This window comes from Buteo buteo, chromosome 16 (assembly GCF_964188355.1).
Source record: "Buteo buteo chromosome 16, bButBut1.hap1.1, whole genome shotgun sequence".
Classification (NCBI taxonomy): domain Eukaryota; kingdom Metazoa; phylum Chordata; class Aves; order Accipitriformes; family Accipitridae; genus Buteo; species Buteo buteo.
The window spans coordinates 14,987,635-15,009,104 of record NC_134186.1 but is presented as its reverse complement, the minus strand read 5'-3'; the positions used below and the strand labels follow the sequence as shown (position 1 = coordinate 15,009,104).

At 42.7% G+C, this 21,470-nt stretch overlaps 3 protein-coding genes across 3 annotated transcripts in view; all 3 read right to left on the bottom strand.

Moving 5' to 3' along the window:
• Window positions 1–7,425: 7,425 nt before the first annotated feature.
• Window positions 7,426–19,230, bottom strand: SAAL1 (serum amyloid A like 1). Its single transcript, XM_075047962.1, has 12 exons — window positions 19,081–19,230; window positions 18,704–18,817; window positions 17,296–17,379; window positions 14,700–14,779; window positions 14,245–14,304; window positions 13,883–13,998; window positions 12,003–12,186; window positions 11,650–11,732; window positions 11,320–11,508; window positions 10,714–10,910; window positions 10,087–10,179; window positions 7,426–9,494 (listed from the first exon to the last, which is right to left on the bottom strand). The coding sequence occupies exons 1-12, from the start codon at window positions 19,195–19,197 to the stop codon at window positions 9,402–9,404; spliced, it is 1,410 nt and encodes a 469-aa protein (XP_074904063.1). The 5' UTR covers window positions 19,198–19,230; the 3' UTR covers window positions 7,426–9,401.
• A 367-nt stretch (window positions 19,231–19,597) lies between these two features.
• On the bottom strand, window positions 19,598–21,287 carry LOC142040285 (serum amyloid A protein-like). The gene is made up of 4 exons (XM_075047964.1): window positions 21,199–21,287; window positions 20,718–20,850; window positions 20,269–20,407; window positions 19,598–19,825 (listed from the first exon to the last, which is right to left on the bottom strand). Exons 2-4 carry the CDS (start codon window positions 20,821–20,823, stop codon window positions 19,684–19,686), a joined length of 387 nt encoding a protein of 128 aa, XP_074904065.1. The 5' UTR covers window positions 20,824–20,850; window positions 21,199–21,287; the 3' UTR covers window positions 19,598–19,683.
• HPS5 (HPS5 biogenesis of lysosomal organelles complex 2 subunit 2) overlaps window positions 20,730–21,470 on the bottom strand; it is a 28,669-nt gene continuing 27,928 nt past the window's right edge. The window contains exon 23 of the mRNA XM_075047961.1: window positions 20,730–20,850. Coding sequence (XP_074904062.1) covers window positions 20,820–20,850 — 31 coding nt within the window. The 3' untranslated portion in view covers window positions 20,730–20,819. The remainder of the gene's footprint in view (window positions 20,851–21,470) is intronic.

Genomic DNA, 21,470 nt, shown 5'->3' with positions numbered 1-21,470 from the left:
GCTTTGTACTTGCTAATGATATGAGTAAGCACAGCTCAGAAAGGGATTCAGCAGACTTTGATCCACTTAGAAAAGAGAACAAGAGCTCTTTAGGCACGTCTAACAACACAGCCTTACCGTGAGTGTGCGCCAGTAACCAGCCTCTGCCATATTCATATTCATTTAGGAAGTTTATCTGACATGTTCTGTATATTTCACACACCTTAAAAATAGCAAGGCCAAGGGAAATCAAGAGCTGACTCTAAGGTCCAAATAATCACAGAAGACATTGCGTCTGCCTGTTACAGCAGGGTTTTTGTAGCCGTTTCACCTCCTTGCTGTAAATGATCAGCCTTTCTGAAACAGTGGATGTGGCCAGATTTTTCATTCCTAGCTGATCTGTTATGTTCCATCAGTGTTTCAAAGTGAAATGAGCTTGGAGGACCATCTCAGTCTGCAGACTCTAGACACCCCCATCCGCTGAAATCTGGGTGTTCTCACAGCAAAACACAATACTGCGGGCAGATTCTGGTCTAGACACTGACACCGACCACTGGTCAGCATTAACAAAGAAAATTAAATCACAGTTACTTTCTGCTGTAACAATGAAAACCAGCAAGCAATGTAAACACATCAGTTCACAGTAGGGACTTTAAACACACCAGCAACTGTAAAATATTCATCCTCAGAGCTGTAAAACACGTCATTTCCAAGACTGGCAAAAGCTGTTCATCTCGCCATGTTCTCATGACAGATGTTTTTCACCCTCAGTTTCTTTTATCTTATTAGATTTTAGCTCCCATTATAGTTAAGACAATTTTGCAATGGGGCAAAATTAATTAGTTTGCATCAAAGAAAGCCTCCTTGAAATGTAACACTAATGAGTTTCATCTGCCTGATTAGAGGGCTTTGCTTTTAGTAATACTTGGTGCAAATTTTTGTTTCAGAGAAATACAACATTATAAGAATATTCAAGGCTAAAAGCATTAGCTAAACAGTAACTAGGATAATGGATAAAGTATTAGGGTGGTAAACTGTGAGCAGGCATACAACTGAATATTGACAAGAGGATGCAAGCGTAGACCAGAATAGGTTAATGAAGATTTAACAAAGATGTGTTTGTGCAAACAGAGCTTGGTACAAGTCAGAACAGTATATTTAGTGAACTAACGCTACACCTCCCATCTATTCACAATGCTTTTAGGAATTACATGGAAAAGAGCTAGGAATGGGAAAAGAGGGTACTTGTTTTTAGAAAGAAAAGATGGAAAAAAAGTTCATTCTAGATAAGTCCAACTGATTTTTTATATCTGGCAAACTACCTGGACAAAATATTTGCTTATTTTTAAACCTGTTTTTAGTCAAGAACAAATTGTGTTTAATGAACTTTGGTTTTGATGGATGGGAGAATTGCTCCAGAGGACAAAGGGGATTAAATAGATTTGGTATTTCTTGCTTTTATAAAGCTTTTTCACCCCACCCACTTTCTCTGACCCTATTAGTACAAACAATTAAGAAAATATGGTCTAGAATTAATTTCCTGATAGGCAGGTGCAAATTTACCTGAAAAAAATCACATGGTAAAAGTAGTTATCAGAGATTTGCTGGTAAATTGGGCATAGCACGCCATTAATGGCATCTGCATAGACACATGCTGTGTCATTTGCAAATGACAAACACATGACATAAGTGCATGTAGTAGAATATAAACGAACTGTCTTTCTTGTGATTACATCTCCCTCCATAAACCTCTCCAGCACATACACGAGACTAGAGATGACGACACGGTGTTAGGAGAGAGGGCAGGCCTAAGCTGCTGCCAGGAACAGGTCCATTTGAGAGGGGGGAGAAAGCACACGTTTGGACAAGGATGTGCTTTTACACAACGCTCTCTATCTGTGGCCAGAGAAAGAAATCACTTGAAATTTGTGACTATGGTCTCAAAAACACAGGCAGACAGTTGAGCAGTACAACTGAACAGGCAGTCACTTCTGGCCGGCAGAAAACACTTAATCCAGCTCTGCTGCTGAATCGCATCACAAGGCACCAAGGGGTTGTGCAGCTTAAGGCGGTTAAATACAAAAAGCCCCTGGATAAACTGAGAACTGAATTCAAACCTCTTTTATCTCTTTCCTCTGTTTTGATAAGGTTTCAACTTGAACATTAAGGCTTCTTGTCAAAATTATCTTGACCTGTAATAAGTAACACTGAAACCTTGACGTTTTTATCCTTTTGCCAACCTAAACCAGGAATTTAGATAAAAACTCCCCTCATTTCAAACACCCATGTGTCTTCTTCCGCTGATGCCATGCACATACTGCACCTGTGCATAATATTTCTCCTGCTGGCCTTCTGCAACAGGTTAACAAAAACAACAAAGATGACTGCACCTGTTATTCATAAGCTTTTTGTTATCTCTTGGAAGAAGCAAAAGGGCCCAGAGCATATGTGGGAAGGGAAAAGCTTTGTTTAATTTAATTAAGTTTACTTCTTTCAAGTCCAAGTAAACTCAGGGATCAGCAGAATGACTGGTTAATTAAATCATGGCAGCAGTTCCTTTACCCTCTAAGGGCAACCACATCATGCTGTGTCACATTCAGTGGGTTCTTCCAAAAAAAGCATGCTCAGCCTTTGCACTATGGACCAAAAATAAGTCTACTACACAGGGGGTACTGCAGTATTAAGAGCTCTTCTATGGCAAAAGATGACAGCTGTGGAGTAGCAGTGTGATTATTTTTAACACTTCTGTCTTGAGGGCTGGCTCCAGATCCACTGGTGAAGGTTAGCAACAACTTTGCAATAAAAGATCTGATTCTGATCATTAAGCTCACCGCTGAGAGCATTGGTCAAGAGGGACACGAGCAGGGTGGGCTCCAAGAGGCACGTGCCCAGATCCTGCCCTTACCCACCTGCTCTGGCATCCAGAAAGGCCGAAGAAGCAGGAAGGCTGCAAGAAGTTTGCCTCTAAGTGGTACACCTGGCTGCTCTTGCTGGGTTTGTCTCTTGTACCCATAAACACACGCACTGTGCAGGAATGGGCCTGAGCAACTCCAACCCCACTGCAGAGCAACTCCATGCCAGTGTCTTCTGCATCTATCACCCACCTCCTTTCAGGAGTTGGCAAAACCTCTCCAAGAGGAGGAAAAGGACAAATCTTCCTTTCATTCAGGCTTGGGACTTTCCCATGTGAACAGCTCAGATTGCACAGTGCCAATATGTTAGGTCCCTTGAAGACTCTCCTTGGACCTACATCATTTGCCAGCTCATAGACAATTTCCCATGTTTCTTTTTATCCCCTCATAAATGTCTTCCATCTAAAGAGCTCACAAAGCTGGAGTCCTTCCTTGCTCTTCCATGTTTTCACCATTCATTTTTCCCTTTCCCATTACTCCAGCCTTCTCCTTCCATTCAGTCATTCCGGTAGCCTCATCCCACGTGACAAAATGGAGTTATTTCACAGTTTTGTTTATTCCCATCTAAGCTGAAGTGTTTCTCCTTCGTTTCTACTCTCTTTAACTCATGAAATAAAAATCTTTACTAATCAGGCTAGCATAAACTCAGAATGTCTTCCCATGGTTCCTGTGCCCAGCCTTCCTCCCCGACTAATGAGGAAACTCTCTGATGTTGAATAAAAGAGTTTGTGCATTACAGAGAATTTTTAATGGAAAATAAAACCTTCTGATATCACTGGCTAATTACAATTTGCTGCACTAAAATACAACACTGTGGCTATATTGCAGGGCAGGATAAAAGCGTGCACGTATTTTTCTGTGTGTTTCAATATCCTCCTATTGACAGAAGATAGGATGACTGGTCTACAACTGGAGGCCAGGAAATTATTTCTGTGATTTCATTAGAGTAATTGACAAAAGTATTTCCTGTCTATGTAAGGTTAACAGATGGCTTGTTAAAGTTACAACTTCTTTAAACAGAGCTGTCACAAAAAATTATGTGCATGACAACAAAAATAATATTGACACAAGCTCATTGCAAAATTAAAATGGAGTTTGCATAACCTAAAGCACAGAATAAATAACTGCCACCAATGCAACACAAAATATCAAGGTGCATTTGCTCTTCTAAGGTTTCCTTGGAAATTGGATGAAGGGACATAAATTGGGGAAATGTCAACAACATGGGACTTCGGTTATTACAGGAACAGACATGCAGTTGGTCACCATGCCTACTCCACATGTATGAGGTAACTACCATGGATGTATGAGCATGTTACATCAAGGTTTGGATTTTTAAACAGAATATATTACACAGAATTTTTAATTTTGGGTAAATATGTTTTTGTATAAAAATGCTGAAATCAAATTCAAGATTGTAGATTTGTACTCCTACTGACTGCTGTTGCAGACTGAGCAGGATTTTGTTTTCCTCCAGTAAAAACAGGCAGGCATCAAGCAGGCCCCTTGCCCTCAATACCTAACTAGTTACCAAAAGCAGGAGTACGCTGCAGCCTGCTGCGCTCATCTCAGACCAATGTGCAACACCAGCATCAACCCTGTAGGACTCTGCTTTCACATCCCACCTCTGGCAGGTTCACCACCCGTACAAGGCAAGGGCATGCCACACCTGAAACTGCCTCACCTCCATTGTGAAACAGCTCCCTCACGCTTCAGCCTGCCAGCAAAAACGGGGTGTGTGTGAATAATAATTAAAAAAATAATAAAATTACATCAAGCAATACTAGTTTGCCCACCTGCTGTGGTTTTTAAGACCTCACCTTCACCTTAAACTTGTCTCATTTCCATGAGACCAGGAAAAACTACAAAGGACATTCAGCTTTGAAAATAAAAACTTTTTTGATAGGTGACCACACATTAGCTATTCCACCTGGACAGATCTAGAATGCTAACATTGTTACCGATATTTAATACTTTTCTCCTTCAACATCAAACTTACTCGCTATTTATCCCCTTTGTCGTAATTCTTCCAGGTTTTTTCCTGTTTTCTTTCATCCTCCAGTATCCCTTCTCCATCTCTTTTCTTTCTCTAGTGTTACTGCCTTACTTCTCTTCACAGCATCCCACCACTGTTACCTTTTCAAGCATTCTCTTTTGCATTAGTCTTTGTATAAAATTCAGCTTTCAAACTTTTCTGAGACAACATTAAGGCATGCAGCTAACTCCCAAAGACCTGAACTGGAAGAAAGAAAGAAACCACAACTCCAGTGGGTTTTCCCTGGGTTTGTTCATCTTCTTCACAATAACTCAGAAGCAAACCTTTTGTCTTACCAAGCTTAGATGTCAGCTCCTTGCATTATAAAACCATTTTTTTGGAAAAGAGGTAAATCATTGAATCAGGGAGGAAAATAAAAGGAGGAACAGGAGCAACATTTCCCATTGCAAAATCTCTGTTCATAGCTATTGGAAATAACCTGGTTTATTTTACCAACTTTGTGATGTCAGGTTCACTTAACACACGCCTTGTCGGCTCCGACTGAGGGGCACACTAACTGCATGACTGATGCACACAGGGATCAAACGCACAGCTGCTCGCGCTTTTGTCTTCCCATGAAGGATTTTTGAGAAATCGTGTAATATTACAGCAGACTTGTCCTTGCCCCAGGTGTAGCAGGTTCTTCCTTTCTCATTGAGTTTGGCAGAGCACATGAATTTCATCATCATCCAGAACAAAAAAATAAGTAAACAGCAAGCATTAAAAAGGAAAAAAATGGACAACATTTAATCTTGAGGGAAAAATAAAGGACATGTCAAGGACCTGCCGTGACCAAGAGATTCTGCTCTAGAAACAAAAGCAAATTCTTGAGTGAAAAAGATAACAAAGATACTGCTGCTTTTAAGTCTCCGGAACAGCCAGAATAAGGTTTGTGGGAAAGAGCAGATTTTCAAAACCAACAAACAAAACCACAGTAACATATCCATACCTTTTCATACCAGTGTAATAACTATGAAGGTGGTTAACTTACAAATAAAGATTGGGGGTTTGGGTTTTTTTGGTTTTTTTTTCCGTTTTTTTTCCATGCAGCTTAGTTACAGCGAAAGGTAGTTACAACGGGTCAATCCTAACAACACATAATCTCACCGAAAAAGGAATCACCATAGCAGTTACAAGAAAATATGAACTAAAAAAGTAATGACAGAAAATTAAGAAAGCAGAGTGACCTGAATATGGAAGGGCATAGAAAAGAACTTCCCAGCATATTAGGTTTCCTGGTTTAGTCCACGAGAAAGGACAGGTTTGTGACATGAATATTAGGCAAGCATTAGGATATCAACAGCAGCAACAATCTCCTCGCACTGTCAAGGGAGCAGATGAAGCATTCCAGTATCATTGTTTTTTTCCCCACATATCAAATTTCTTTGGGTTTATGGTGCTTTGCCCCACCAGGGAAAAGTTACTATGCAGGAAAAAGATGTCAAATGTACATAAAATGCGAGTCAAGAATGTTAGAAACCTATCTTTGAACGTCGTTATTATTATATGGATCTATTAAGCCTAATTTAAGATAAGGCCTTCCAGTCTGATTTCTACCTTTATTTTCTAGGTGTTCATGCCACAGTTCACACCCAGCTCTGTCCAAGCAGGACTGTGTTCCTGTTACTTTAGTTCAATGCTTCCGATACCCACTTCTTGTTCAGAGCTCTGCCCAAAGCAGTGACAAGTATTTCACATTTTTCCCCAAACAAGGATGTTATGGAGGTAATCAGATCTTTGGTCTGGAAGAAAGCTGCTTGCCTGCTTGTACAGATAGATAACCATTCTGAATCAACTAGCCCAGAGAGATCTGGCTTGCCAGTCCATGCCAAAGCATGGCTAGGAGAGGGAACAAAAAAAAACCCCCAACAACCAAAAAACCAACCCCCCCCCACCCCAAAACCCAACACCATCAAAAAAACGGACACAGGATGTTCACAAAGCACAGCCTAAGGGAGATCCCTGCTGGCGAGATGATAAAATACAGGCACACCATTTCCAAAAGCATCACTGACCTGTTATCACAAATAGTTTCTTCCACATCTGAATTCCAAAGACATTGCACATTCACCTCGCGTTCAGTTGGACACCAGCCTCTTGCTCCTGAAGAGAGCACTGCCCCACCCGTGCAGCACAGACAGCACAAGAGCAGCTGTTTGGGGGGGCAAAGGGGGAATTTGGTCTCCATTTCACCATGTTTATCAAGGATAAACATTCCCGGCATACTGGAATTAGCTGATGGACCCGTTTCTACAGCTGCTTCTACTGCAGAAGAGCGGGAGGATGGGACCCAGTTGGTTTCCCACTTACTGACATCAGTCATTTTTTTCTATCACATGACAGGCTTTAGATACCATTCCACTTAGGCAATAATTTTATCAGGTAAATGATTTATCTCTACTACTCATCGTAATCAGTGATACCACATTTAGCAATTAATCACCCAATACTGGATATTTGTGCACTGAAAAGAAGGAACAAAATAAAACAACAGATCTTGTCTCAGCTTTTTTGTATATTAAACAACTACTGCAAAATTTCAACAACTGCAACAAATTTCAAGAGACACAAACCAGAAATAATTCTTAACTATGGTGGACTATCATAAAGATACTTATGATACACCTGGGGACAAACTAAGCTCAGAAAACTGTTAACGACTGGATGAGAGACACATAAACTTCCAGACCATAAAAATGACTAAGCAAAGAAAGCAAGAGAGAGTTAAAATGAATATCCAATGAAGGACAACATATTTCACAGGAATTTGGCATTATAAAGAGGTTCAATTTTCCTCTTACAAATGACATATTTGAGAGTAACAGATATTTCCAGTGACTCAGAAAACAAATTTAATTGCCCCTTAGAATGAAGGAAAGCATACAGGTGTTTTTTTTAAAAAGAAACTTTATTACAAATCTGTAGGTTTAAGAAAATAGCCCAAAATTGTCTAAGTAGTATGAAAAATGCTGTCATCCTATTCACAGTTACCAGTCTTCTCCAATAAACACAGCATACAAAAATTGATAGAAACCGTGGCAATTCTCTTCGGTGACACTAGTCAGATACTTGTAATTCTAAATCCCCTCCTGACAATTAAGATGCTGCTGGCAGCCCAAGGGAATGACTAAATTGCACTATTTTTGAAAACTGGAAGTTTGGATGAAAAGGCTATATACAAATACACATACTGGATTTCACCACATGTACAGGTAACTCAGGGCAAACAAAACATGGCCCAGCACAATACTTAAAGTCTATAAAAACCTGGAGAGCCAGGGCACACGTGTATATGGTATTAAGTTATTCTCTATGCTCTGGTTCCCATTTTTCTTTTACATCTCAAACCTTGTAAAGACCAATTGTTTTGCACTCTCATTTACAGAAACAGCGAAGCTGATGTGTTGCTATACTGTCTTTTCAGACACAGAAAATGTTAGCTGCACTGCATGCAGGCAGGTGATCTAAAAATGTAATGCAGTTAGAACGTAATATAATTGAAAGTGGGATTTTTAGAAGACTGTAGAATTTACTGCAAGTGGCCTAACACCTTAAGCTCCTCTGAAAAACTGAGGCTAACATGGCATTTCTAATATCATTCACAGATAATTCATAAAACACGGGAATGAGGAAAGAACTGTCTGATATATGTTACATTCCTAAACTCAAGTATAGACTGCTTTAAAAAAAGCAGAAAGTTTGCAAGTATGCCATGGATTAAATCCAAACCCGCCTACAAGTCTAACTCTGGATAATTGGCTGCAATGGTTGGAAGCTGCAGCACAGACCACTAGTAACCATATTCTCAGATCCTTTAGACTGCACAGGACCTAGATGCCCCAACTCAGAGCTGCAATGTAGAAGGGGCTTCAATGTAAGAAGTGTGAAGATTTTAAAGGAGCAGGATGAAACATTTCTGTTACAATACCTGCTCGAGGTACTGATATGATCTAAATGGGCAGGGGAGAAAAAAAACCCCAAACAACTGCAACTCTGTAATTTAACTCTTGTTTTTATCAGGTGCTTGAAGGTCCTTACGCAAAGGACATCTGGGATTTCCTATTGATCAATCCTCCTTTTGCCAACAGCAACTTGGAAGAAACCAGCATCATGTTAAAAAACTACTCAGTGCATTTCATTCATTTTGCTGTTTCAACTTAAGTTGAAAAGCACAGACTCAAGAGTTACTCAAAGAAAACTATGCTGCAGAAGAGCAATTAGAAATCAACAGTCTCTCATCACCAGAGCAAACAGGATGGAAGATGCAGAATTGAATTTACAGTAATTTCCTTCCCCATACAGACCAGATTAACCCTAGGTTAATCAGGGCTACCTGGAACACTTCTTAAAAGCCACCTGTTGGTAAGGAGGTTGTCTCATTCTCCTGCATTTTCTGAAAAGTTGATTTCTGAAACACTGTAATGAAACAGTCAAAAATCTTCATTCCAAAGAAGGAAAATAGTTCAGGTACATTCCTAGGCGTGAACCTTCAGGCTTGGGAAACGTTTTTCTAGATTGTCAGCAAGTGTCTGATCAGCCTCACGCAGAACTTCAAGGAAACTCTCCACCTGGAAATAAATTGCAAACACACACATGCACAAAAAGTAAAAAAAAAAAAAAAAAACCAACCAAAACCAACTTGCATGGAACACAGAATTCTTATACTCGGTATAGGGGGTCTTTCTACTTCTATATCTTCCCACCAACAGCAGCCAGCAGCAGTCACTGCAAAGAATAATGGAAAATGCTCCACAGTAGATACCTCCCTCCTAAACCCCACAATTTCAGTTGGTCTAAATTTTGAAACATTATTGCCTTCCCGAAACTCTTATTTTATTGTTTAAATGTACACAAAGAAAAGCTCCCTATGAAAAATATTTAGAATAATTATTCTATAAAAATGTACAGGACAAATTTTCAGCTAGCATAAATTTGCAGACATCCATTCATTTCAGCACAGTTTGACCCTTATATCCGCTGATGATGTAGGCAAAGCTCTGGCTGAAGTAAGCCAGAGGAGACAGACAGGGTACGACTGTTTAGAATGGCATATTACTCCTGTCTGAGCAATTCTGTCCTATTTCTACATCTGATTCTGAAAGGTCTCGCCACCCATGTAGTATTTTTTCAGCTACGTTAAAGACCTTGTCAAACACTCACCGATGCGAAATACAGAGGTAAGAGGTTCTGAAACGCACAGGAACATGTCTGTTCATTTAAATGTCCCTGGTGTAGTCCTTCTAACGTATTTTCCTGGAAAACAAAATAAGAAATACGACTAGCATGTCACAAACAGCTATCGAAAGAACAAACTCAAAATTGTGCACAGTGTCTACAGTATGCGCTTCATTCTCAAAAATGGGTAAAACAACCAGAACTTACAGTTCTCAGAGAATGCCAGATGTAGCTAATACAAAAAGATGTGAAAGCTCATGCATCACAAGTCTCAATCTGAATGCTCCCATAATAAAAAAATGCAGCTGAGAGAAGTAGTCTATATATTGATATTCTTTCTTTTCCTTAAATAAATTGGTTTTCATTCAAAAGAAATGGCAACATACACCTAAAGAATTTACCATACAGAATCCTGGCCCTGAAGGCGCACACCTCAAAAAAACCTGTGTCCCTGCCATCTAACACACATGCTGCTACTCACCTTCTGATTGATTCTCTAATAAATTTCCAGTATGCAACTTCACTTGCACAGAAAAATGCCCACATTCATAGTAATGTCTTTTTTCTTACCTACCGTGCAGAAACCCCTCTTAGAATTTTGTTTATTCTTACCTTGGTCAGTTCTTGAAGCATATTGGAAAGTAATTCACAGCAAATATCCTTCAAAATTTTTAAATGGAAATCTTCCTCATTTACATCAGCCTTTCCAGTCTCTCCTTGTTCAGACTCCTTTGAGTTATCAACAGATCTCCTCCCACAGCCCTCCATGTATTGTAAGATACGAATCAAGCTCCCAATCAGAGGCATATCTAATACAAAGTAACAAGAAAATGGAAGTTTAACACTGAAAATTTTTCCCCATCCTTTCAAGGCATTAGAATTTTGAAACACACCACAAGATTTTATATAAAAGCTATAGGAATCTATATTTTGACAGTGTTGTGTTTTGTCATTCAAAGACTGTTTTAAAGAAGCAAGTGGAAATGTAATAGAAAACCAAAACCATTTTTTCTGCAAGCTAACCTATATCTATAAAAAGTATATACCAGGGGTAAGGAATATAAGAAGGAAAATGTCTCTAGTAGTAACTCAGAGTATGTTAAATTTGCATCCAGATAATCCTATCTGATGAACCAAACCAACACATCTTTTTGTGAAGAAAAAAAACCCAAAAACAAACCAACAAAACAAAAGAAAACAGAAAAAAGCACGACTTGCTTTTCCTCATCTTGGTATATTCTTGTTCTGTCTGTGAAGCAAACATAGCAGACAGCACGGACAAAATAGAGGCCAATACAGTCTTCTGCTCCTGCACAATAATCGGTGGATCGTCTGGCTGGCAAAGTTCATGGCAAACGAGGTCATAAAGCAAACTCCAAGTCTCTTTTCCTCCATCAGGAGCCTGCACTTGAGAAAGAAAGAAAGAGAACCCACCAACCCAACAAATTTAATCTAGGTACATTAATTATTTTTCTCCCCATTAAATATCTGATGATCTAGAAGTTACTACCGTTGGTCCCACTGTACACAGCAATTCAAGTGTCTTACCAATAGCCTGAATACCCTCATCCACTGTGGTCAGGAGCTGCAAAATATGCATATAAACATCAAGTCCTTCTGGATTATCTGATCTGCACAGAACAAACAAAAAAACAAAGACAAATTAAAGATCTGATTACTGAGTTTATATTCTGTGTGTTTTGGACACACAGAAGACTATCAGCAATCACTGCCATTCTCTCTGCTAACAAACTAGTTGACTCATTTCAAATTATAACTACAGGAAAACGTATTCTAGTGATCTGTCAAACTATGCAGCTCCCAGTGAAATCAAGATGTCCACACACAGGCCTTAACAAGGAGTCTCCCCAGCCACGAAACCAAAAAGAAATCTCACATACCGGACTTGCTTGGCTGCTTCAAGTATACAGGGCACAATCTTAAAATCTGGAAGTTCTTCAGGGGAATCATCTACAGATGGTCCCACAGGCCGACAAGTGCCATTTTTAATCCAGTTTAACATTAGCTCTTCATCCAGATCAAAGAGTTTGTCCACTACTTCACCTACTTTTACCAGCAATTCAACTGCACAAGAAAGAATGTATAAATTTCAACAAAAATAAAAACCAAGAGCAAAAATTAGCTCACAACATGCTAATATATAAAAGTATTCAGAGTAAATTCAGTGCTGAAATATATTAGTTTTGTTCACGACCTACTCATGATGTTTAATTCCTTTTTGCTGCATAGCTCAGGCGAAGAGCTTGATAAACAGGAATTCTATGAAAGATCACTGACACCTTCTACCTTATCATGCCATTTATGAAGCAGGAACTTGATTCTGCAAAGAGACTTCATGTTCCTGAAAAGCTGCAACTTCTGCTTCTGAAGTAAAACTTTTCCAAGATTTGTCCCTAAATATGCAGGTTTCTGCTAATCTTACACTTGCCAATCTGCATTTTACTTAAGTAGATCTGTGATTTCAATTGGATGGAGCAGGACTTCTGAGGATTGTCATTAAAAAAACACAACCAAATTGAAAAAGCTAAATTATTAGGATTCCTAGACAAATGATAACTGCTGTTACAATTGAGTTGGACACGAAACATAAATGCTATTCAAAGTATTTTAATTATTAGATGCTTAGTGTGGTTTCTGCTAAATTAGTGCTAAGATTGATTTGTGTACCACTGACTGCATACCCAAAGGCTGTGCAGTATTCAGCTGCCATTCTGTGCTGGTTTTGGCTGGATAGAGTTAATTTTCTTCATGGTAGCTGGTATGGGGCTGTGCTTTGGATTTGTGCTGGAAACAGTGTTGATAACACAGGGATGTTTTCGTTATTGCTGAGCAGTGCTTACACAGAGTCAAGGCCTCTTCTGCTTCTCAGCCCACCCCACCAGCGAGCAGGCTGGGGGGGCACAAGGAGTTGGGAGGGGACACAGCTGGGACAGCTGACCCCAACCGACCCAAGGGATATCCCACACCATATGTCATCATGCTCAGCATATAAACCTGGGGAAGAAGGAGGAAGAGGGGGGACATTTGGAGTTACAGCATTTGTCTTCCCGAGTAACAGTTACACGCGATGCAGCCCTGCTGTGCTGGAGACGGCTGGACATCTGCCTGCTGATGGGAAGTGGTGAATGAACTCCTTGTTTTGCTTTGCTTCTGTGCGTGGCTTTTGCTTTACTTATTAAACTGTCTTTATCTCAGCCCATGAGTTTTCTCACTTTTACTCTTCTGATTCTCTCCCCCATCCCACCAGAAGGGGAATGAGCAAGCAGCTGTGCAGTGCTCAGATGCTGGCTGAGGTTAAACCACGACACATTCAGAGTAACTGAATCATTCCTCCAGTTCATATTCCACAAGTATGGTAGTTTAAAAAAATGGAAAATACCTATCTGATTTGAAAAAAGAATTTAAATGAGGTTTTGTTTCAATGATCAAAAATTACACATGTATATCCCTGAATGAGGACTATGTCATTTCCTTTACTGTGCCAAATAACAATTTCTTCCATTAGACTTATTTTGATTCCCCCACAGAGCTTTCTTCTTCCTCTATGGGTGCTTTTCTGGTTGTTTTTTTACATATTTATAAACCTGCAAAGGCAGGACAAGTTTATTTTGGTGTCCTTTAAATTCATGAGGTTTACTTTATTTTAAAGAAATTCTGTACTCCCAATTGAAAATATTTGTCTTTGAAATTGCATACTTAAGTTTTTGGGTTTTTTTTTCTGCAAACACCCACTAACTCCCAGCTTGTTTTGGCAACTTACCATTTGTAGAACTGGACATGATAAAGCAAACACAGTCATACACAGAAGGGTTCTCTCGGATTCTCTCAACCCAGACATTGGCCACCTCAGGCTGGGAGAGGCAAGTTAACAACAACCTAGAAAAGAATTACCCATTTAACAAATTAGAAGTCAATTCATTCATTTTAGCTGTACAAGTGTAAATCCAAAATAATGAGAATGACATGACAGAAACAGAAATACAGCTCACAGCAAATAGATTCCAGAACAATGTGGAAATGATAAAAGGATAGGATGAGAGGATAATAAATCAGTGAGCCCACTTGTCAACTTTCTTCCCAGGCAACTACACTAATAATGCATTGATTTCTGAGATATCCTACCTGCTTGTTTCCAGAAGAGTTGGGGAGTCTGAATCACACAAACGTTGCAATAACACTTGGCTTTAAGGAGGAAATGTAAGATAAAAGTTAATAAAAATCTATCTTTGTTTAAAAAAAAAAAAATTATAAAAAGGTTCATTCCATAGCTGCAGCCATGTTTTAGATTAAAACCAGCTTTTCCTGACTGTGCATGCATTTCCAGTGTTCACGATTGCCAAACTTAGAAATTAAAGATTCAAGAACTTGACTGGTGATTAAAAACAAAAATAAATAGCGGTCTGTATCCTTTTTTTTTTCCTTCACTGAACACTTGTCACATAAATACAGTCAGCCAAAAAGGTGTGAATGAAGATGAGGCATGGCAGGCAAACTTAGTTCCTTCTGTAACATGTATTTCATGATTGTGAGCTCAGAAAAGCAGTACTCATGCATGTATAAAGCACATATACACTTACCCAAGATTCTCATCTTTACTGATGGACATGCATATGTCTTGGAAACAGGCCATATTTCCTAATATTCCCACACAGATTTCCTGAGAAGTCAAAACACAGTATAATGAAACAACTGCAACACAGTTCACGATTTTATTTCCACAGCCATAAGACAAAAGTAAGAGAGGTTCAAAGACATTTTTCAGTTTGATTTCCAAGTTCTTATGACCCACCAATTTCAAGACAGAGATACACATTTTTCTACAGGATGCTATTAGACTAGCCTAAAAAATACTCATGACAGGTACTATTCAGACATTTAGGTGTTAAGGTGTTCCATAAAAGCAAACACATCTTGAAATCAACTTTGCTTGCATATTCTATGTACACGAAGCTAACCTGGCATCCCTATTATTAAAGCAATAAAGAGTCCTAAGAACAAAAATATTACCATGTAAGTACAACCCTCACAGATATTCACTTCCTCCCATAAGAAAAAGGTCTTAAAACAAGCTTCCAGCAAAGCCCATTTTCTGATTGCAGAGATAAAAAAACAAACCCAACACCCAACCAAAAGCAGTGCAACCCATTAGAATATTCATGCCCAGACAATCATTAAAAGGATGCACATTTCTATACAGGGGACCACAAAAGTTCTGAAGTACCTGTGGGTGACTGGTGCTAACACAGAATGTCCTGGGGATCATTCATTTTCAGCGATTTAAAGTTGGATATCAACTCTCACCACTCAAGGTTATCTTCTTAATTATTAACATGCTATTACCTCTACTAAATTACAGCTGATGCTCTAGCAGACACTATTTCAAGAAAGTAGCTGTGATGACCAATTCACACTCGCTTCCAAATTTTGGTTGTACTTTCGAAACACAAAGTACTGAACTTTCAAAGCCCTACATGCCTCTACTCATCTCCTGAAGTAAAGCGTCTCGTAACTTCAGAGAAAAGGGAGTTGTACCAAGACTGAATACCTTTGAAAACCCTATCTTAAATCCTATAGTACACTGTGTAATACAAGCTGCAACACAATGACATCAAAAGAAAGGGAGAAAAAAAAATGTATTAAGTATTGGTGTCTAACAGTTCCTAACCTCTAAGATTACTTTTTGTATTGGGTTTGCGCGGCAAGGTTTTGGTAGTGGAGGGGGCTACAGGGGTGGCTTCTATGAGAAGCCGCTAGAAGCTTCCCCTATGTCCAACAGAGCCAATGCCAGCCAGCTCCAAGACGGACCTGCTGCTGGCCAAGGCTGAGCCCATCAGCGACAGAGGCACCACCTCTGGGATAACATATTTAAGACAGGGACAAAGCTGCTGCAGAACAGAAACTGCAGCTGGAGAGAGGAGTGAGAACATGTGAGAGAAACAACCCTGCAGGCACCCTTGCAAGGTCAGTGCAGAAGGAGGGCAGGAGGTGCTCCAAGCGCCAGAGCAGAGATTCCCCTGCAGCCTGTGGGGAAGACCATGGGGAGGCAGGCTGTCCCGCTGCAGCCCAGGGAGGTCCATAGTGGAGCAGATCTCCACCTGCAGCCCAGGGAGGACCCCACGCCGGAGCAGGGGGATGCCAAAAGGAGGCTGTGACCCTGTGGGAAGCCTGTGCTGGAGCAGGTTCCTGGCAGGACCTGTGGCCCCATGGAGTGACGAGCCCACACTGGAGCAGGTTTGCTGGCAGGACTTGTGACCCTGTGGAAGGGACCCACGCTGGAGCAGTCTGTGCCTGAAGGACTGCACCCCATAGAAGGGACCCACGCTGAAGCAGTTTGTGAAGAACTGCAGCCCATGGGAAGGACTCATGTTGGAGAAGTGTGTGCAGAACTGTCTCCCGTGGAAGGGACCCCACACTGGAGCAGGGGAAGAGAGTGAGGAGGAAGGAACGGCAGAGACGTGTGATGAACTGACTACAACCCCCATTCCCTGTTCACGTGTGCTGCTGGGCGGGGAGGAGGTAGAGAATTTGGGAGTAAAGCTGGGCCTGGGAAGAAGGGAGGGGTGGGGGGAATGTGTTTTAAGATTTGGTTTTATTTCTCATTACCCTACTCCGATTTGATTGGTAATAAATTAAATTAATTTCCCCAGGTTGAGTCTGTTTTGCCTGTGATGGTAATTGGTGAGTGATCTCTCTGTCCTTATCTTGACCCACGAGCCTCTCATTGTATTTTCTCTCCCCTGTCCAGTTGAGGAGCAGAGTGATAGAGTGCTTGGTGGGCACCTGGCATGCAGCCAGGGTCAACCCATGGCATTTTTCTAGGTCTGACTTAAAAAATTCATGATGATTTCTGCTCAGTAATCATGAAACAAATCATGAAAAAAAGGTCAGTCTTCACAGGTTTTTATAACAAGCCTTATAACTACATTTGATAAACTTAGTCCTTCATCAGTAATGACATATATCAGCTTCAGCATCACTGAAATACTTACTGATTAGACCGTATTAAAAACACTGCACAAAAGCATTTTAAACTTTGATTTTGCATTTTCTCCTTGTTTCCCTAATGTATTCAAACATGCAATGGGAGGAGGAGGTAGATAGGTGCAAATGCATGTACAGAGCTATTTACTATTGCTATTAATATGGGACAGCTTTCTGACAGCCCATACTTACAGTAAGGCGAGGGCATTTTGACTTGGCAAAAACTCCCATGAATATATCAGGGGCGTTGAACTCCTGAAGAAATAAAGCAACATCCTGTGGAGAAAGTGAATGGAGAAGTAAATGGGCTTCTACAATTTCCAAATGCAAAATCAAACCTTTTCTCGCAGCACAAGGACTCAGTCGAAGAGATGTCAAACTCACTACACGAGATCAGTTATTTCCCAACAGTTAATACCAATAATCCTTGCTTTTCAATGGGAGAAGATCAGCAAGCCCCTGTGGTGATTCAGGATGCCAGTGATTTGCTATACAATGAGCCAAGTCACATTTAGTTTCTTTTGCTCTCTCTCAACAGAGGGTCAGAGGTGCTAAGTCAGAATTCAGCAAGTATCATGTTTTCGGACAGTGACATCACCCAGACATACAAAAAGAAACAAGGGAAGGGATTACCATTAGCACTTGATCAGACCATACAGAAGAGGAAACCTCCTCCTCATTTTACCACATTAAACCACAAAATTAGTTCTCTATTTGGGAGTAAAGGACACATCCTCCATGTTTATTTGAAACACCTAAACAAAGAGCCACAGAATAAAATAATAATTAAACCAAAAAAAATCTCTTACTTGAGAATTTGTTCCAGCATTTGAGAACGTTGAGAAAAAGACCAAAAAGCTATGTTACATTGCCATTGTGAGCCTGTAGCTAAACTTTAAAAGGTTGTTATCTACCAGAGAAAACTATGCTTACCAGCAGAATGCATTACAATTGCTAGAGGGAAAAAAGCCTGTTTAGAGATGACATCAGTATTATCTCCATAATCAAACTGCTGAAGATACAGGCTATGCACCTGAGTTAATTTCAGCTACAGCTAAGGTGCTGTCTTCTAATAACTCTGAGCTTCAGTTCAACCCCTGCACATAATACAGAAAGCCAACAGGTGTGAATGTGGTCCCATTTATGCCAGCTGACCCTAAAAACCAGCACCACAGGATCCATTAGACACCTGGAGGGAAGGTCGGGCAGACCACCTTGTTTCTTTCACATTTGCGCACAGCTCTGCTTTACATCCTCAAACAGCAGCACAGAGCCCAGCAGCTAGGACACAACAAAAGCCCTGGTTTTGCAAACCAGTGCTGGGCTTAAGAGAGCACACAACTTGCTCGTCTTGAAAAGCAGCCCTTGTGATGAGCCTGCTTGATGCCAATTCACCTCACCTGCCCTGCCTAATGACTCACAGTGTGCTGCCAGCCAAACCAGAAAATAATCAAAACCGTCAAAATCAGAAAGCTGACCGAGCCCACATAATTCTGTACCTTCTCCCACTTCCAGAAGGATTCTGACCGCACACCGAGGGCAGAAGCCAGCCGTAGCTGTGGACCACCCTTGAGGTCCGACCGCCGCCCATCGCTCCTACCTCGTCCATCGACATGTCCCACACTTTGCAAATGTCATTCTCCATCTCTTCATCCAGCTCCGTCTGGATTCCCCCGGGACTCACGGTGGGCTCCGTCTTCTCGGGGCTAATGACCTGAGGGAATACGGGGGTGGGGGCGCACACGGGGGGACGGCGGTACGTGAGCTGCGAGCATACGACAGAGACGCGCCATGAAATTAACAACGACCCATCGCTTCAGTCACGGCGCAAAAAACCCCCACACAACCAGGAAACCGGCGTGTCGTGTGTGTGCGTGTGTGTCCCGGTAACGGTCGCACCGCACCCGCCAGGCGCTGACCGTTCCCGGGCCCGCCGGCCTCTTCCCTCACGGCGCCGCCGCTCCCCCAGGCCCGCACCTCGATGAGGCGGGTGAGGATGCTGAACAGCCAGTGCTTGCTGTACACCGTGTTCCCCACCGCGTCGCCCTCCTCCTCCTCCGCCTCGCTGGAGGGCGGCGAGGGGTTACGGTCCATGGCGGCCCGCCACGACCGCGCCGGCGCCAACGAGGCGGCAGCGGCGGCCAGAGCGGCGCCGGGGCGGCGCCCCGCAGCGCCCCCTGCCGGGGCGGGGCGCCGGGAGGACACCCCCTCAACGGGCGGGGCGGGGCCCTCGCCGGCCCTCAGCGCCCGGCCCGGGACGGCGGGACGCGGCCCGGGACGGCGCCGCCGCCTCCTCCGCGGAAAGCGGCCCCCTCGGAGGCCGAGGCAGACCCCTCGCCCCTCGGCAGCGCCGCTGGCCCCCGTGACGCCCTGACACCGGCCCGCGGGGACGCGCACGGGGAGCGCGCCCCCCCCCGCCAGGGCGTCCCGCTCCCCTCGAAGCCGGCGCTGGGAGTTGAGGTCCCCACGCAGAAGGAAGGGAGGCGAGCCAGCAGGCAGCGGTTTACGGGAGAATTTCTTTATTGGGCTGCACAGAGGAGGTGTAACAGCGGAGCAGAGGTGGCCCCCCGGGGGACAGTGCTAGTATTTGCTGGGGAGGCCCGCAGGTCTGTAGCGGTTGGGATCCCCGCCGCTTCTGCCCCACTCATTCGCCTCTTGGTCAGCTCGGGTGTCTTCCGCGCCTCTGCCACTCACGTCGCTTTGCCATTTTTCCCGGGCATCGCTAAGAGGAAGAAAAAAGGCCACCTGAACCAACCGGCATTTAACTCCACTTTGCGTTGATTTCCTCGCTCATGTAAAACTAGCTTTTCCACAGGACTTCTCAAACCGAGATGCAAGTGCATATTCAGTCCTTGTCCTAGAACCATTGTGGAATCTCTAAGTGCTGTGTCAGGAAATGAACCAGCAAGGAAGAAGTTCCTTCTCACCAGAAATGCAGAGGTGAGGAATCTGCCTTCTGGGGAGGACAAGATGAAAGGCTCAAGCTTATGTGGGAGGAGAGGCACCATTCCTATAGAGACAGCCTGTTCAGACATTAACTGCTTCCCCTCCCCTCCACTGTCTTTCTAGGTCAAAAGCTGAGTACAAGTCAAAAGGACTTCACTCTGACTGGAAGGCCTGGATCCCTAGTAACTCACTGTTAACAAGCCAAATACGCTCCATTACCTGATCACTTTGGCTGCCCAAGCACCGCCAGGTCCTCTTTGGGCAGCATCATAATTCCCACGAGCATGGAAATATTTGTCAGCACCTTTATAATTTGCCTCGCGCATGTCCTGGTATGCTCTGAACATATCCCATGCCCCTGAAGAAAGCAGAGAAACAGAGATGATGTTGACTTTAAAGAGTCATCAGTTAAGTCCATTTCAGCCAGGAGCTGAAAGGCCCAGTAACACAGAGAGGCACTTCTCCACATCAGCCTTTGCGCAGGGGCGTGCTCACGGAAAGGGCCTGTGGGGGCCGATCAAGGCCGTCTTCCAGCAGCAGAAACCAGCGGGGTCCCTAATGTGGAGCTGCGGACCTCCCACCTCCAAGGACTGTGTCCCTTGACTGCCAGTAACCTGTGCTCGAGGAGGGGGCTCCTGAGAGAAAGACCTGCAGTAACAGCAGCTTACCTCTCACTGCATCCCGGACAAATTCTCCACCTCGGACTAGTGGTGGCCTCTCAGCACTTGTGCACAGAATAAAGGAGACCAACACGAGGCAGACACAGAGCCTCATGGTTCCTGGCCCAAGCCTGACACGGAGCTGTGAGACAGACAGTTAGAGAGATGAGCAGTTCTGGAGCACCTTTGAGAGACTGTTGCCATAGCATCCATCACACCCATAGCTGTGCTTAGACAGCTGCCCCAGCACTGATGGCTAGCCCAGGAACCTGCTTCTCCTCACACAAAGACAGATGCCCTCTGTGCAACCACAGCCTCAGCTACGGACTCTGCAACAGAGGCAGATGGACACGAGAAACTTGCATTTTAGCATTCCCTGCTGCTCCTGTCACGAATACAGAGAAGCCCCCCCATGCTAAAGCATTAGTCCTGTTCCTGAATACCAGCTAAAAACACAGCATATAGCTCACAAATTCAGAATATCACTCACCACTGCAGAAAGGCAAAGCCAAAGGAGGGGAGCTTGTCTTGTGTGCTCTGAGACTCAGAGAGGATATTTATAAGCAATTCAAACCCCTCAAAAGAGGAAATTGGAAAGGATACCCATGGCTGGGAATTCCCCACAACCAGCCCACTTCCAAAACTGAAATCATTACAGTAAGCCTGTCCTTGTCATTACTGTAAGTTCATGGCTCCTGTTACACAATTATTTAGAAAGTATGTGGTGCCTCTTCAGCTGTCCACAGGACTATTTGCTCCTCA